The sequence below is a fragment of the Canis lupus genome, chromosome 10 (assembly GCF_003254725.2).
Source record: "Canis lupus dingo isolate Sandy chromosome 10, ASM325472v2, whole genome shotgun sequence".
Taxonomy (NCBI): Eukaryota; Metazoa; Chordata; class Mammalia; order Carnivora; family Canidae; genus Canis; species Canis lupus.
Window position 1 is genome coordinate 39,139,776 of NC_064252.1, and position 12,512 is coordinate 39,152,287.

The following is a 12,512-nucleotide window of genomic DNA, read 5'->3' on the forward strand; positions in this document are numbered from 1 at the left end:
AGGCCAGCGTGCCCGGGGTCACGCATGACCTCCAGAGATGGTCTTCTGAAGCCTCCACGAACCATTGCAGGGTGGCCTTGTACCTTTATTGTATAACCGTTCATAACGAAAATCCTGGAAGGTATATTAAGTGGACATCCAGGGACCCACCTCCCCAACCCCCTGCCCTCTCCTGCTGCAGCGCCTCTCACCAGCGGCCTATCTGCCCTGCCTCACCCGCTACATTCAGTGCTGCACACAAACCCAGGCTTATTTTCCTTAAAAACAAAACAAAGCCAAAAACCAAAAGCCTCCTTATGCCTGTGGTTATTAACATTACGGACCCTCTGGGCATCTTGTGGGAGTGATGGACCAATGCCCAGGAAGAATTACACACCCATAAAACCTTGGGAAGGACTCTTAAGCTTTAACATGTGCCCTGAAGTGTGGGGAGCTAAACCCAGAGCTACTTAAGTGTCACAGAGATAACCCAGTGATACTGAGGGGTGCAGGCTGGGCAAATTGGAGGAGTCCTCACCTTCCTCAGGCTTCATCCCTAGACTCGTATTGCTGTTCATGCCTCGCCTGGAACCGTCTCCCACAGCATCTGGCCCACCCACTTTCCTCCTAGCACTGCCGTCTTGGTGGTGTGGCAGTAACAACCCTCTCTGGATGTGATGAAGGCTCCAGGTTGGTTATAGGGCACAGTGTAAATCCTAAGTAATTGATGCTCACCCTTCCATTAGGATCTGCCTGAAACTCCGCCCCCTTTCAAATCTTCTAACTGCACCAAACACCGCACATGTGAGCACGGGGCAGTCTGCACGGGCTCACGTGCTGAATCGTGTCCTGCCTCGATGTTCCAGACAGTTCAGAGCACATGTGCTGGAGCCAAGATTCCAGGTTCCAACCTGGCTTGGCCACACCCTCAACAAGCAACTTCAGGAAGTCACGTAACCTCCCTGGGCACTGATTTTTTCTCAGTGTCTACCTGCAAAGATTGCTGTGAGGATTGAGTACCTTGTTATTTGTAAAGTATTTAGAACAGTACTTGGCACCGAGTAGGAACGACAGAAGCATTAGCTCTTACCATGTTCTGAAGGCAGTAATCTTGTCAAATGCCTATTAAAAAAAAAATAGGGGCACCTCAGTAGCTTAGGTAATGGTCCCAGGGTCCTGTGATGGAGCCTCTTATCGGGCTCCCTGCTCATGAGGAGCCTGCTTCTCCCTCTCCCTCTGCAGCTCCCTCTGCCTGCTTGTCAAAATCTTATTTTTGTCAAATAAGTCTTTATTTTTAAATTATTTTAAATAGCGCCTATCAGCCCTTCCCAGAGCCGTGTACACAGTGGGCATTCAGAACACACTCCCCATGTTTCTGACCAAGGTGGTGAGAGGGTCAAGCATCAGAGGCTGGAGAGTCAAGTGCCCTTTGGCTCCTGCTCTAACCACTTGTTTGCAAAAGAGCCTGATTCAAGCTGAACAAAGAAACAAGGCCGGATCTGCTCTAATCCTCTCCGTTGGCTGCCTCGTGCCTACTCTGATGGCCCGGTTCCTGGGCAGACGGTCAGCGCTGTCCCACCCAACCTTATTTGATCCTCACAAAAGGGCAGGTGGAGCTGCCAGGGCAGACAGTGACCCCAATATGAAGGGAGGAAACTGGGACTGGGAGGGCAGCAAGACCTGCTGAGCACACAGGGCCCAGATGTCTGCCCGCACGGGGAAGGCACCTGCAGCTTCCTTCTCCAGTGTCCCTGGGCACCCCAACTTCCTCCCTCCTCCACCATCATTGCTGTCTCTCAAGAGCAGAGGCTTGGCCTTCTTCCTGCCGTACATCCCTCCGTGCTGATTCCAGCCGTGTTTCAAATGTCCCCCCCCCCCCCCGCCCCAGGGAGGAGCCAACCAAGCCAGCCCCCTGCATGACCCACCCTTCAGATTACAGCCCCTCCTTTCCAGCTGTGTGCCAGGCAGTTTGACTCTGGTCCCCAAATACCAGAAGCTTCCAGCCAGCCCCTCTTGTATCACCAGCCCCTCTGTGGCCAATTGCCCTTCCCGTGCTGGCAGTTCTCTGCGTTACCAGCTGCCTGCTAGCTCTCCTCCTTGGCATGTGCCCCTGACTCTTGCAGCCGGCCAGTCCCCCGGCCCTGCTCAGGGCCGCTCTGGAACATTCCGCACACCCACCCCTGCTCTGGTCACCTTGCCCAGTCCTTGAGTGTAACTGTAGTTGAGTCCCTCCTGTTCAGCAATAGCTGTGATCTTCCAGAGGTAGAGATTTTCCCTTGGAGCCTGTGGGCTCTCACAAGAGGCTGGACGCACCACTCAGATTCTGTTGTTACAGGCTGACCCTCGTACAACGTGGGGATTTGGGGGGTGCCGATCCCTGTGCAGGAGAAAATCCATGCAGAACTTCTGACCCGCCCCAAACTTAACTACTAATAGCCTACTGTTGACCGGAAGCCTTACCCATGACAGTTTAACACATACTTTGTATACTACATTTATTATATATTCTTATTAAAAAAGCTAGAGAAAATGTTAAGAAAATCATAACATACATTTACAGTACTGTACTTACTGGAAAAGACATCCACATGTAAGTAGACCTGTGCAGCTCAAAGGTCCACTGTATAACCTAATAGCTAAAATATTTGGGTCCCAACCCTCACTGGAGGACACACACCAACTCAGAGGCTCCTGGTGGGCAGCAAGCACCGACACACCTCCATGACCCAGCGGGCTGCCACAAACCCGCGCAGCACCTTCCCACCCCGCCCTGCCACAGGCTTCTGGTCCCCTGAACACTCTCAGGCTTGCCTTCTGCTGGTCTCTCTCCTGCTGCCGGAGTCTGCACCCCCACCTCCTACCCCACTCCTGTCTCAGCCACATCTCCCGTCCTTCAGGGTCCTGGCCTGTGGCCTGATTCCTGGCTTTCCCACGAGGCTTCCTCCGTGTCGGCTCTTCCAGAGAAGCCCCGGCGGCACTCGCTTGGTTCGCCCTGTTCTGCCTGATCCAGAGAACACGGCAGGTGCTCGCCAGATGCTGGTGGACCAGCGTGCCCACCCACGAGACCGCAGCGGCCCCGCCGCACAGGGCAGGACCACTTGGCTGCTCTCCATCAGGGGGATGGAGAGCACACTCTGACAGGGGCCAAAAAGAACCTGCCCGACTCCACAAGAGTGTCTGCCATGTAGAAAAAAACCAGAGCACACGTTTTCTATGATTTTGTCTGAGATGAATAATGCACTGGGCATGATGCAGTGACATGTGTGCTCTCCTATTCATCACGTTACTGTGTGGTTTAAAGTGTGAAGTGGGGATCCCTGGGTGGCGCAGCGGTTTGGCGCCTGCCTTTGGCCCAGGGCGCGATCCTGGAGACCCGGGATCGAATCCCACATCAGGCTCCCGGTGCATGGAGCCTGCTTCTCCCTCTGCCTGTGTCTCTGCCTCTCTCTCTCTCTATCATAAATAAATTAAAAAAAAAAAATTAAAAAAAAAAAAATTAAAGTGTGAAGTGTATGCACGTTTCAGAACTTAGTAACTTTAAAAATCTAGACTAAGAAATCGGTACTAGAGAACTCCCTACGGAAAGGTCAGCTGAACAGAGGGTCTAATTCTTGAAGTATTGCATTTATTAAGACAACTGTATATTAAAATGGACTTAAAGCACCCGTCGCCAATTACCCTTTTCCCCTCAAAAACCTACTGCAAAATTAGAATAAAGTTAAAATCGAAGTTTCTTAAAGAACTTTAGAAACCCTGTAAGCAACTCAATTTAACACTTAGCTATGACTGAGGAGACCAGCTGTTGGCTAAAAACCCGTGTGTGGTCTTTCAGACCTGGTGCAGACAACTTGATGCTGTCCCCACTGCTGCCAGGCACACGGCTAGTGCATGGCAGTCTCTGGGGGACCTGTAGTCCAGGACTCCGCACCTTGGCCCCACCCTCGCTCTTCTGCCTGTGTGAACTCCCGGCCTGCCCACCTTCATTCAGAGCCTCATAGCTCCTTGCTCAGGCACCTCTGCTGAGCCCTCCGTGGGCTGGGGAGCTCTTCGCCTGGGTTAGTCTCTTGTTTATACTACAGCAGTATGCGATGACAGACTTAACTATTAATTTCATTTGGCTTTCTTCCCAGCTTTCTTGAGGTAGAATTGACAAAGTTGTAATATATTTAAAATGTGTAATTTGATGATTTGATATACAGTAGTCCCCCCCGCCCCCCCTTATCTATGGTTTCAGATACCCACGGTCAACCGCAGTCTGGAAGTAAATGATCCTCCTCCTGGTCTATCAGAGGGTCAGCAGTGGCCTGCCGTCTCACCTTTCCTCTCATCTCATCACGTGGGCATTTAATCATCTCCCACCATCATGAGAAGGGTGAGTCCAGCACAATAAGGGATTTTGAGATACCACATTCACATAACATTTATTGCAGTATACTGTTAAAACTATTCTTTATTATCATTGTTAATCTCTTACAATGCCTGATTCATAAATTCGATATCATAGATATCTACATATAGAAAAAAGGCCCCGTGATGTACAGGGTATGGTACTATCTATGGTTTCAGGCACCCACCGCGATCTTGGAACAGGTGCCATGGATGGGGGTAGGGGAACTACTGTATATACTCAGGTTGTGAAAGGGTTCCTACCACCAAGTTAATGAACTCATCCATCACCCCGCCTTTTTGGGGTGAGAATGCTCCATTTCTACCCTCTGAGCAAATTTCCGTTATACAATACAGTATCATCAACCATAATCACCACATTAGATCCTCAGAACTAATTCATCTTCTAGTTGAAAGCCTGTACCTAACTTGGAGGGCATTATACTCAGGGAAATAAGCTGGATGAAGACAAATGCCACATGGTATCCCTTCTATGTAGTGCCTTAAAGCTGAACTCCTAGAAACAGTAGCATGGTGGCTGCCAGGGACTGGGGGAGATTGGCCAGTTGTCTGAATCCACTCCTTGGACACTTGGCAGCTCAGCCTTCTCTGGCTCTTGACAAAGACACTCACACCTTACTTGATTATTCTGAACAAGCATTCTCTCCTCTCATTTTGAAAAGTATTTGTAATAGCGGCCGTGTGGGAAAACAAGAGAATCCAGAGAAAGGAGTTCTCTCACTGGGATTAGTAACGTAGCTCTGGGAGGTCCCTTCGCTTTGGAGGCTGGGCCTTCTGGTCTGCAAAACGAGGTTACTTGACTAGATGTTGTTGAATGTTTCTTTCAGATCTAATATGCCAAGATTCTATGAATCATACTTCTAAAACTACCTTCTGAAAAAGTTTAAAAAATAAAGAATGAAGTTAAACATGTTTTTAAAATTATGTTTACAAGGTAACCTTTACAAAGCAGCATTTAAAAATAAATCATCTCACAACTCAAGTGCCTGATGGTGCTGCCCTTACACTGGCCAGCAAATATTTATTGTATGCTTTCTGCATGCCAGGTACATATACACTGCATTTCCTCTCCTCGCCTGTGAAAGAACACTCAGCGCTTCTTCCAGGTAAACTTTCTGCGGGCTCCCTCTTGGCCTGGCTTCTTCCGTTCTTTGACGCGTGGATCGGCAGTCAGCAGTCCAGCTGTGGTGCAGAAAGAGAAGCCTTTATGAACCATGAAAAATGCACGCAGCCTAGCAGGAAAGCAAGCAGACCTGTAATAATTTACCAGCCTGGTATAAATCTCATGACAGCACTTTGCTCTCACTCTTTTAGGAGTGTTCCCCCATTTCGGAGACAAACACCAGCTACACTGTTTGAGTCTGTTCTTCTCCTATGAGGGCTGTGGTTCCTTATAGGTTTTTAAGCCTGTTCCACTTAAGATAAGTCTGCTCTTGTGTGGGCAGCCACTATTCATTGAGACTGTACTTACACTGCCTGCTTATTATTAAAGGTATGAAAGTTCTAACGGAGACTCAAGGTAGAAAAGAAACAGTATCTGGTGGAGTAAGAGAAAGTGTAAGGACACTGTAGATTAAGAACATGAACATACAAACATAGACATACAGTATGATTTATCAAACCCATCTGAGGAAAGAAATTTCTGGAAGCTTTCACTCTCCTAATCATCAAGAGCGATTATGATTTCTAGGCAACTGATGAGTTACTCCAGCATATGCCCCGAAATAACATGCCCCCGTGGTGGCTGGAACCACAGATTTCAAGAATATCAGTGATGAGAAACCTCTTACACTGCTTTTATAAATATGTAAACAGACCATAGTTTTTCCTTGTCTTTTTTACTCTTCCAACACTAGCACTTCTTTTCCCTGCAGACAAGGTGTGGGTATCTTATTAGGAATATCCGAATGGGCATAAAGCAAGGGCAAACTTCAATCACTCATATACCCATTAAGTTCTTGAACTTACTTGTCTTTAAAAAGGCACAGAATAAATATTTTGGACAAAATGCTGACTAGACTTGTCTAAATTCTCATTTAAATTACAAGAAGAGTTTATTATGTTTCAATATGCACACTAGCAATATTGTGAAGGTCCTACAAGTTATCAGAATGACTAGACATGAATCCTACCAAATGGTGAGTTATCTATAAGCAAATGGATTTTTAAGTGACTTAAAGAATCAACCAGCCTCAGCTGCAAGTGGTGCCCACCTGCAGCATGGTGTCAGGATGATAGCGGCTCCCATGGGAGGGCAGGGAGCTCAGAGGTGCTAAGTGACTCGCCCAGTCACAGCTGGTTAGTAGCACCCGTGGAGCTTTCTTCCCTCCGGAAACAGTTCAAAGAGTCTTCACTACAACTCCCGTGCTTTATAATAAGTGCTTAAAGCAGTGCCCTAACAGACAAACCGATTGTATATTCTTGCAGACTCCTGTAGTCATGAAGAGATGACAGAGTCACCCAGCAAATATGACAACATACAATTAATTTAAAGTCACATCACACTAGAAAAATGGAAATCGCCAATGTTGGAAAGCTACAATATGGACTTCATCATCACATCGAATCGTTCCAGGTTTCTGTGATAAAACAATCACTGACTGAGCTGTTACACACAACAGAGCAGCGCTGGTTAAACTGGCCAAGAGGTTAGGCTGTAAAGGGCCAAAAGAAACCTTCCCTGACGCTGGGAGGGCCTCCTTTTCTTTTTCTAATTCAAATTCACTTCACAGAAATGAAAACTGAAAAGCACTGTTACGGTTCTGGGGCATAAAAAGGGAAGCCAGCACACTGCAATGCTATGTATTTAACTGAGTATGTTCTGATTTCGCTGCGGGAACCAGCGAACACTCACAGATCGTGCAAAGACAACCCTCCCACACCCCTGCAACTCGTACCTTGTCTCATCCACTCAACCTCTTCCTCTGTGACGAAACTGCACAAGGCTCTCGCCACTGCCAAGCGAATGGCTCCAGCCTGCGACGACCGCCCGCCCCCCGAGACAGTACAGGTCGTGTCATGTTTTCCAAGCCGGTCGAGGAAGTGGAAGGGGAACATCAACTGTTCTCTAAAACAGGTCACACGGAAAGGTAGTTTACTATAGAGATTTATAAACTGTTCACACTCTCAACAATTATAGAAAGCATATCAGGCATGTCAGCACTCAGACTTCGCAGTGCTGCTGGTACTGGGAAGGCTCTGCGGACAGCCACGTTTCTTCTTCTTCCTCTTCTTGGAGAAAGCAATACAGACTCTCTCACTGTTGATCCAATAGCTTTTCTCTTATGAGAACCCTGTGAAGCTTGAAAATAACCTTGTAAAGAAGTCTCAAAGCTGGGAAATGCCACTATAACCAGCTGAACCTCCCCGGATTCAGTGATCAATTATCAAATGCCATTAGACTCACTAAACAAAGTGTACCATAATGTATGATGTTCATCCTGACATGGTTTTTACAGTTCCTAGAACCACATGCAACTCCTACCCGACCCCTGCCCCCTGAAACACCTATTCTTATTACTGGTTCTTGGCAGTAGTGGCAGGGTCCCACTACTGGTCTGGCACCAGGAGACACACTGCACAACCCCAGCCAGGCCTGCTCCCCTCAGCAGCCTATGCCTGCATGGGCCCCACAGGCACCCAAGGATTAGAGAATGGAACACAGAATGTGGCCCTGGACCTTCTCTTGCTCAACCCAGCAAGTGTCTGTTGAACACCATTTATGTACCAGGTACAAGCACCACTGCCTTTGTCAAGTATATTGATCTTGCTATTTTGCCCTAATATCTCTACTGAATATTTAAAAGCCGATTCATACTGGATTTACTTGCTTTATCTGACAGTGTAGCTTTCTAGACCCCAAATAAAATTTATTACACCACAGCGATGCTGAAAGATAGATATGGACAGGATATAAAAGTGTTATTCCTCAGGATACACAGGCAAAATAATCACATGCAGACAGATGGAGAGAACCTTTTCTCTGAACGAGACCTTCCAAGAACACAGTAACTTGAATCTGCAATAGTGCTATTTCAACAGGGAAGTTGTTTCAACAGGGATGAAACAACATCCCTGGGTGGCGCAGCGGTTTGGCGCCTGCCTTTGGCCCAGGGCGTGATCCTGGAGACCCGGGATCAAATCCCACGTTGGGCTCCTGGTGCATGTGTCTCTGCCTCTCTCTCTCTGTGACTATCATAAATAAATAAAAAAAAAAACAAAAACAAAAAACAAAAAACAAAAAAAACAAACACAGGCCTGAAACAACATAAATCTATATCGCTTTGAATAAAGCAACCAAATAAAAAATAGGAATGTTATAAAAATAGTGCTATTTAAAGTAATAGCCATATTATCATAATAACTAAAGAAAACTTAGAGAATGATAATATAATTCCAGCATTTCACTTTTCTAGCAGGGAAAGACAGCCCAAGACAGAATCTATGGGATTATCTCACAGACTTGTGTGTGTGTGTGTGGGGTGTCTCTGTGTTTTCTGACATTGTTAAGTGGTTAGTGACGTAAGTGACATTACTGAGTAGCTCTAGTCACCCACTTGTTTGGGAGCTTAAACACTTACCCGTCTTAATTCCTAAAATTCTAAGATTCCTTAACAAATGCTTATATAAAGAACTATAGACAAATTCAGGAAAAAACACATTCTATAATCTACTCCAGATACACTAGAGTGACTGAGCCAGGGTGGTCAAGGCATGATAGGACCACCAAGAAGGGTCTGGACAGTTGGAAAGTCGGTGCATACTAAGGAAGAAAACTTAGTTTATAGGTAGGTGTGACCCGAAGAATAACAGTCAAAAATGGTTATATAGAGCTAACAATTTTAATTAAACTGGACTACAAACAAATATGTACAAAAAACATTCTTAATCTGCTCTCAGGCATCTCAGATCGAATCCTGAGTTTAAAGAATCAAATTTATTTTACTCTTTGTTATCTAATCAAAGTTATTTTGGAAAAAAAAAAAAAACAGTCTCCTTTCTATCTTCTCTGAACACAACTCCTTATGATAGCATTTGAAAAGCAAGTAACTTAGCGTACATACAAATGCATACTCTTTTTGATTCTCAGTTCAGCTATCTTCCGACTGGTCAGTGGTCACCTTGCTGCTGAATCTGTAAGCTCCTGAGCTGCTCCTGCATGATGAAAGGCCAGCCCAGGGCAAGCACAGCTACCACCAATCCCTACAACCACTTTAAGATGATGAGATGGCCTGGGTGCCCATTCCCACACCAAGACTCTCCTTAGGCTTCCCATTCAGAGAGGAAGTTTCTAGATGATAGAAACAGTATCTTACATAGCTCTGATATCTTCACAATGGTCAGAACAAGACTGTGCACACAGTCCTTAGTAAACACCTGATGAATTCAAACTGAAAAGTTCTAAGGATACCGTTTAATTATGAGATCAAGCCATAATGAGATTTATGGTTAAATCAAGAGTTATATCTGAAAGCAAACTAACAAGTTATTGGTCAAATGTCATTCCTCCAAGCAATTTCCAGTGCTGAAGTTCTGGGTCTCTCTCTGGCTGTTCTTAAGGGAAAGAAGAACTTCCTCTACCCATTTCCCTGTGAGAAGGATGGCAGGATTTGTCCACTGCATTTGAATGGAGTTAATTCCTTGACACAGACACACATACCAATAATATAAACATATATTTTCTGAAGTCATTTTTCAGTCCAGAAACTTGCCCATTAACAGGGTCCCCTTTTCTTACATAAGCACTGGGATCAGCAGAGCTTCGGCCCCTTTTCAGCTTAAATAGCACACTACACATTCAGCAAACAGGATTAAGAAGGAGGGCATAATCATGCAGAACCTGTGTTACCCATGGATCATGACAGTAACTACTAGAAAAAGAACTGTCTCTAAAAAAGGCCTGCAGATAGTGCCTCACAGAGATCGAAGATGAGTGTATTCAGAGGACTTGAATTAGTAATACCTACTTATGATTAATGTCGATTTCTCCATGGGTTACAAAGTCCAAAAAATAAAACTGCCATATTTGGCACTGGGAACTAAAGCCTGATGAGCTCTTATTTTAACACATCAATGTCAGGTTTCTTTGCTTGTTCAATATGTAATCAATTTCCTCTGAGGAGGAAAATATCCAGAGTGTAAAGCAGACTTTTTCTAATATTTATGGTGGTAAGGGCCAAAGCAGGTTTTAGTTGTTCTGTGCACGTCCACCTCCCAACTAGGGAAACAGAAGATGTGGTAATCTACTTTTCTTTCATTTCGGCATAGTATGCATTTTAGAATGTAAGCTACATCTAAAATATTCAACTTCTAGTAGGATCTGATGAAAAGAAAAGGAAGATTCAATTAATGAGGAATTCCAAAAGCTGCTTTTTCAAAATCTGGAGAACCAAAGAGAGTTTAAAAAAAGAGAGATAGCTTCCTTCCAGCTAGTTTGATTTAAATGAATTATACTGGTAAAGAGAAACAATCATTCAGACATATATAATCAGAAAAATCACAAACCTTTTTAACATCAAGTATAAAGACAAAGAGCAAATGCGAAACCAGAAACTAACCTGTCTTGTGTCACTGGGAAGTAAAGAAGATAGTCAATTCCATTTACTTTTATTCTTCCACTTCCATGCCCATAAACAATTGCTTCTGCTTTTGCACTCTTTCTTTTACCTTTGTAAATATAAAATTTATATTAGTCAAAATCTTAAAGGCCAATGTTCTGAGATAGGTAAAACTACACATTAGATTCTTTCCCTAGAATGACTGTATCATTACACTGTACGTAGGAAAGTTCTGTGAGTATTACAAGTCAAACAAGAAATAAAACAGGTAAACTAAACCATAATTTGATGTAATAGAGCTTATTATGGGGTAATTCTGTTCCTCAACTCCATTTTAGGAAAACCACAATGATTTAAAATTAGTTTCAAGGCATCTGGGTGGCATAGTCAGTTGAGCGTTTGCCTTCAGTTCGGGTCATGGTCCCAGGTCATGGGATCAAGCCCTGAGTCCAGCTCCTGGCTTGGCGGGGAGTCTGCTCCTCCCTCTGCCCCGCCCCCTGTTCATGCTTGTGCTCTATCTCTCTCCAAAATAAGTAAATAAGATCTTTAAAAAAAAAAAATTAGCTTCAATGAGCAATGACGTAATTCATATTTATTTACATTACTTTAGGAAAACAACCAATAGTGTTTTTTTTATTTTTTTAAAAGATTTTATTTATTTATTCATGAGAGACAGAGAGAAGCAGAGACACAGGTAGAGGGAGAAGCAGGCTCCATGCAAGGAGCTCAATGTGGGACTCAATCCCGGGACTCCAGGAACACGCCCTGGGCCGAAGGCAGGCACTAAATGCTGAGCCACTCAGGGATCCCTGTGTTCATCTTTTATAATCAATAAGAATATATCTAATCATCAAGTAACTTTTAAAAATATATGAATAGTATGATAAAATTGGTAGAAATGGAAGGAATCCCCAGGAGAGGTCTCATTTGTTTGAAAACATTAGTTGAAATGCCAAAGGAAGGATGATCAATTGTTAAGAGTTGCAGGTTTATCATTTAATAGGTCAGGCCTTAAAAGCTGCATCACAAGGAATGTCTGCATGGCTTTAAGGAAGATGTGAGGTTGAGGACTTAGAAGTTTTCACATTTCGGAGTTCCAGTATCTGACAAGCAGATTCCCTGAGCATTTTCATTTTACGTAGGAAATCTTTTTTTTTTTTTTTTTTTAAAGATTTTATTTATTTTTGCATGAGAGACATGGGTGGGTGGGGCAGAGACACAGGCAGAGGGAGAAGCAGGCCCCATGCAGGAAGCCCGACATGGGACTCAATCCCGAGTCTCCAGGATCCCACCCTGGACCAAAGGCAGCGCTAAACCGCTGAGCCACCAGGGCTGCCCGGAAATCTTTATTATAAACACTTTTTGTTTCTGCCAGTTGAAAATGTGAAAATGAAAATAAAAAGATTTAACATAAATCTGTAAAAATAAAAAGTGCTAGCAAGATGGTGTATGCACACATCCACATTTTTTCTTGGGACATGAGAAGGTTCAGATTTTTAAAACTTTCAACAGAGTCTTAAAAATCAGAAAATCCAACGTAGCAGTAGCAAAAAAAAAAAAAAAATCAAA

The 12,512-nt window shown here is 44.4% G+C and overlaps 1 protein-coding gene across 1 annotated transcript in view; it reads right to left on the reverse strand.

Moving 5' to 3' along the window:
- Positions 1 to 5,373: 5,373 nt before the first annotated feature.
- Positions 5,374 to 12,512, reverse strand: part of MRPS9 (mitochondrial ribosomal protein S9) — a 62,733-nt gene continuing 55,594 nt past the window's right edge. The window contains exons 9-11 of the mRNA XM_025463135.3: positions 10,944 to 11,052; positions 7,284 to 7,453; positions 5,374 to 5,568 (exon numbers count right to left, since the gene is read on the reverse strand). Of these exons, the coding sequence (XP_025318920.1) occupies positions 5,477 to 5,568; positions 7,284 to 7,453; positions 10,944 to 11,052 (371 nt within the window). The 3' untranslated portion in view covers positions 5,374 to 5,476. The remainder of the gene's footprint in view (positions 5,569 to 7,283; positions 7,454 to 10,943; positions 11,053 to 12,512) is intronic.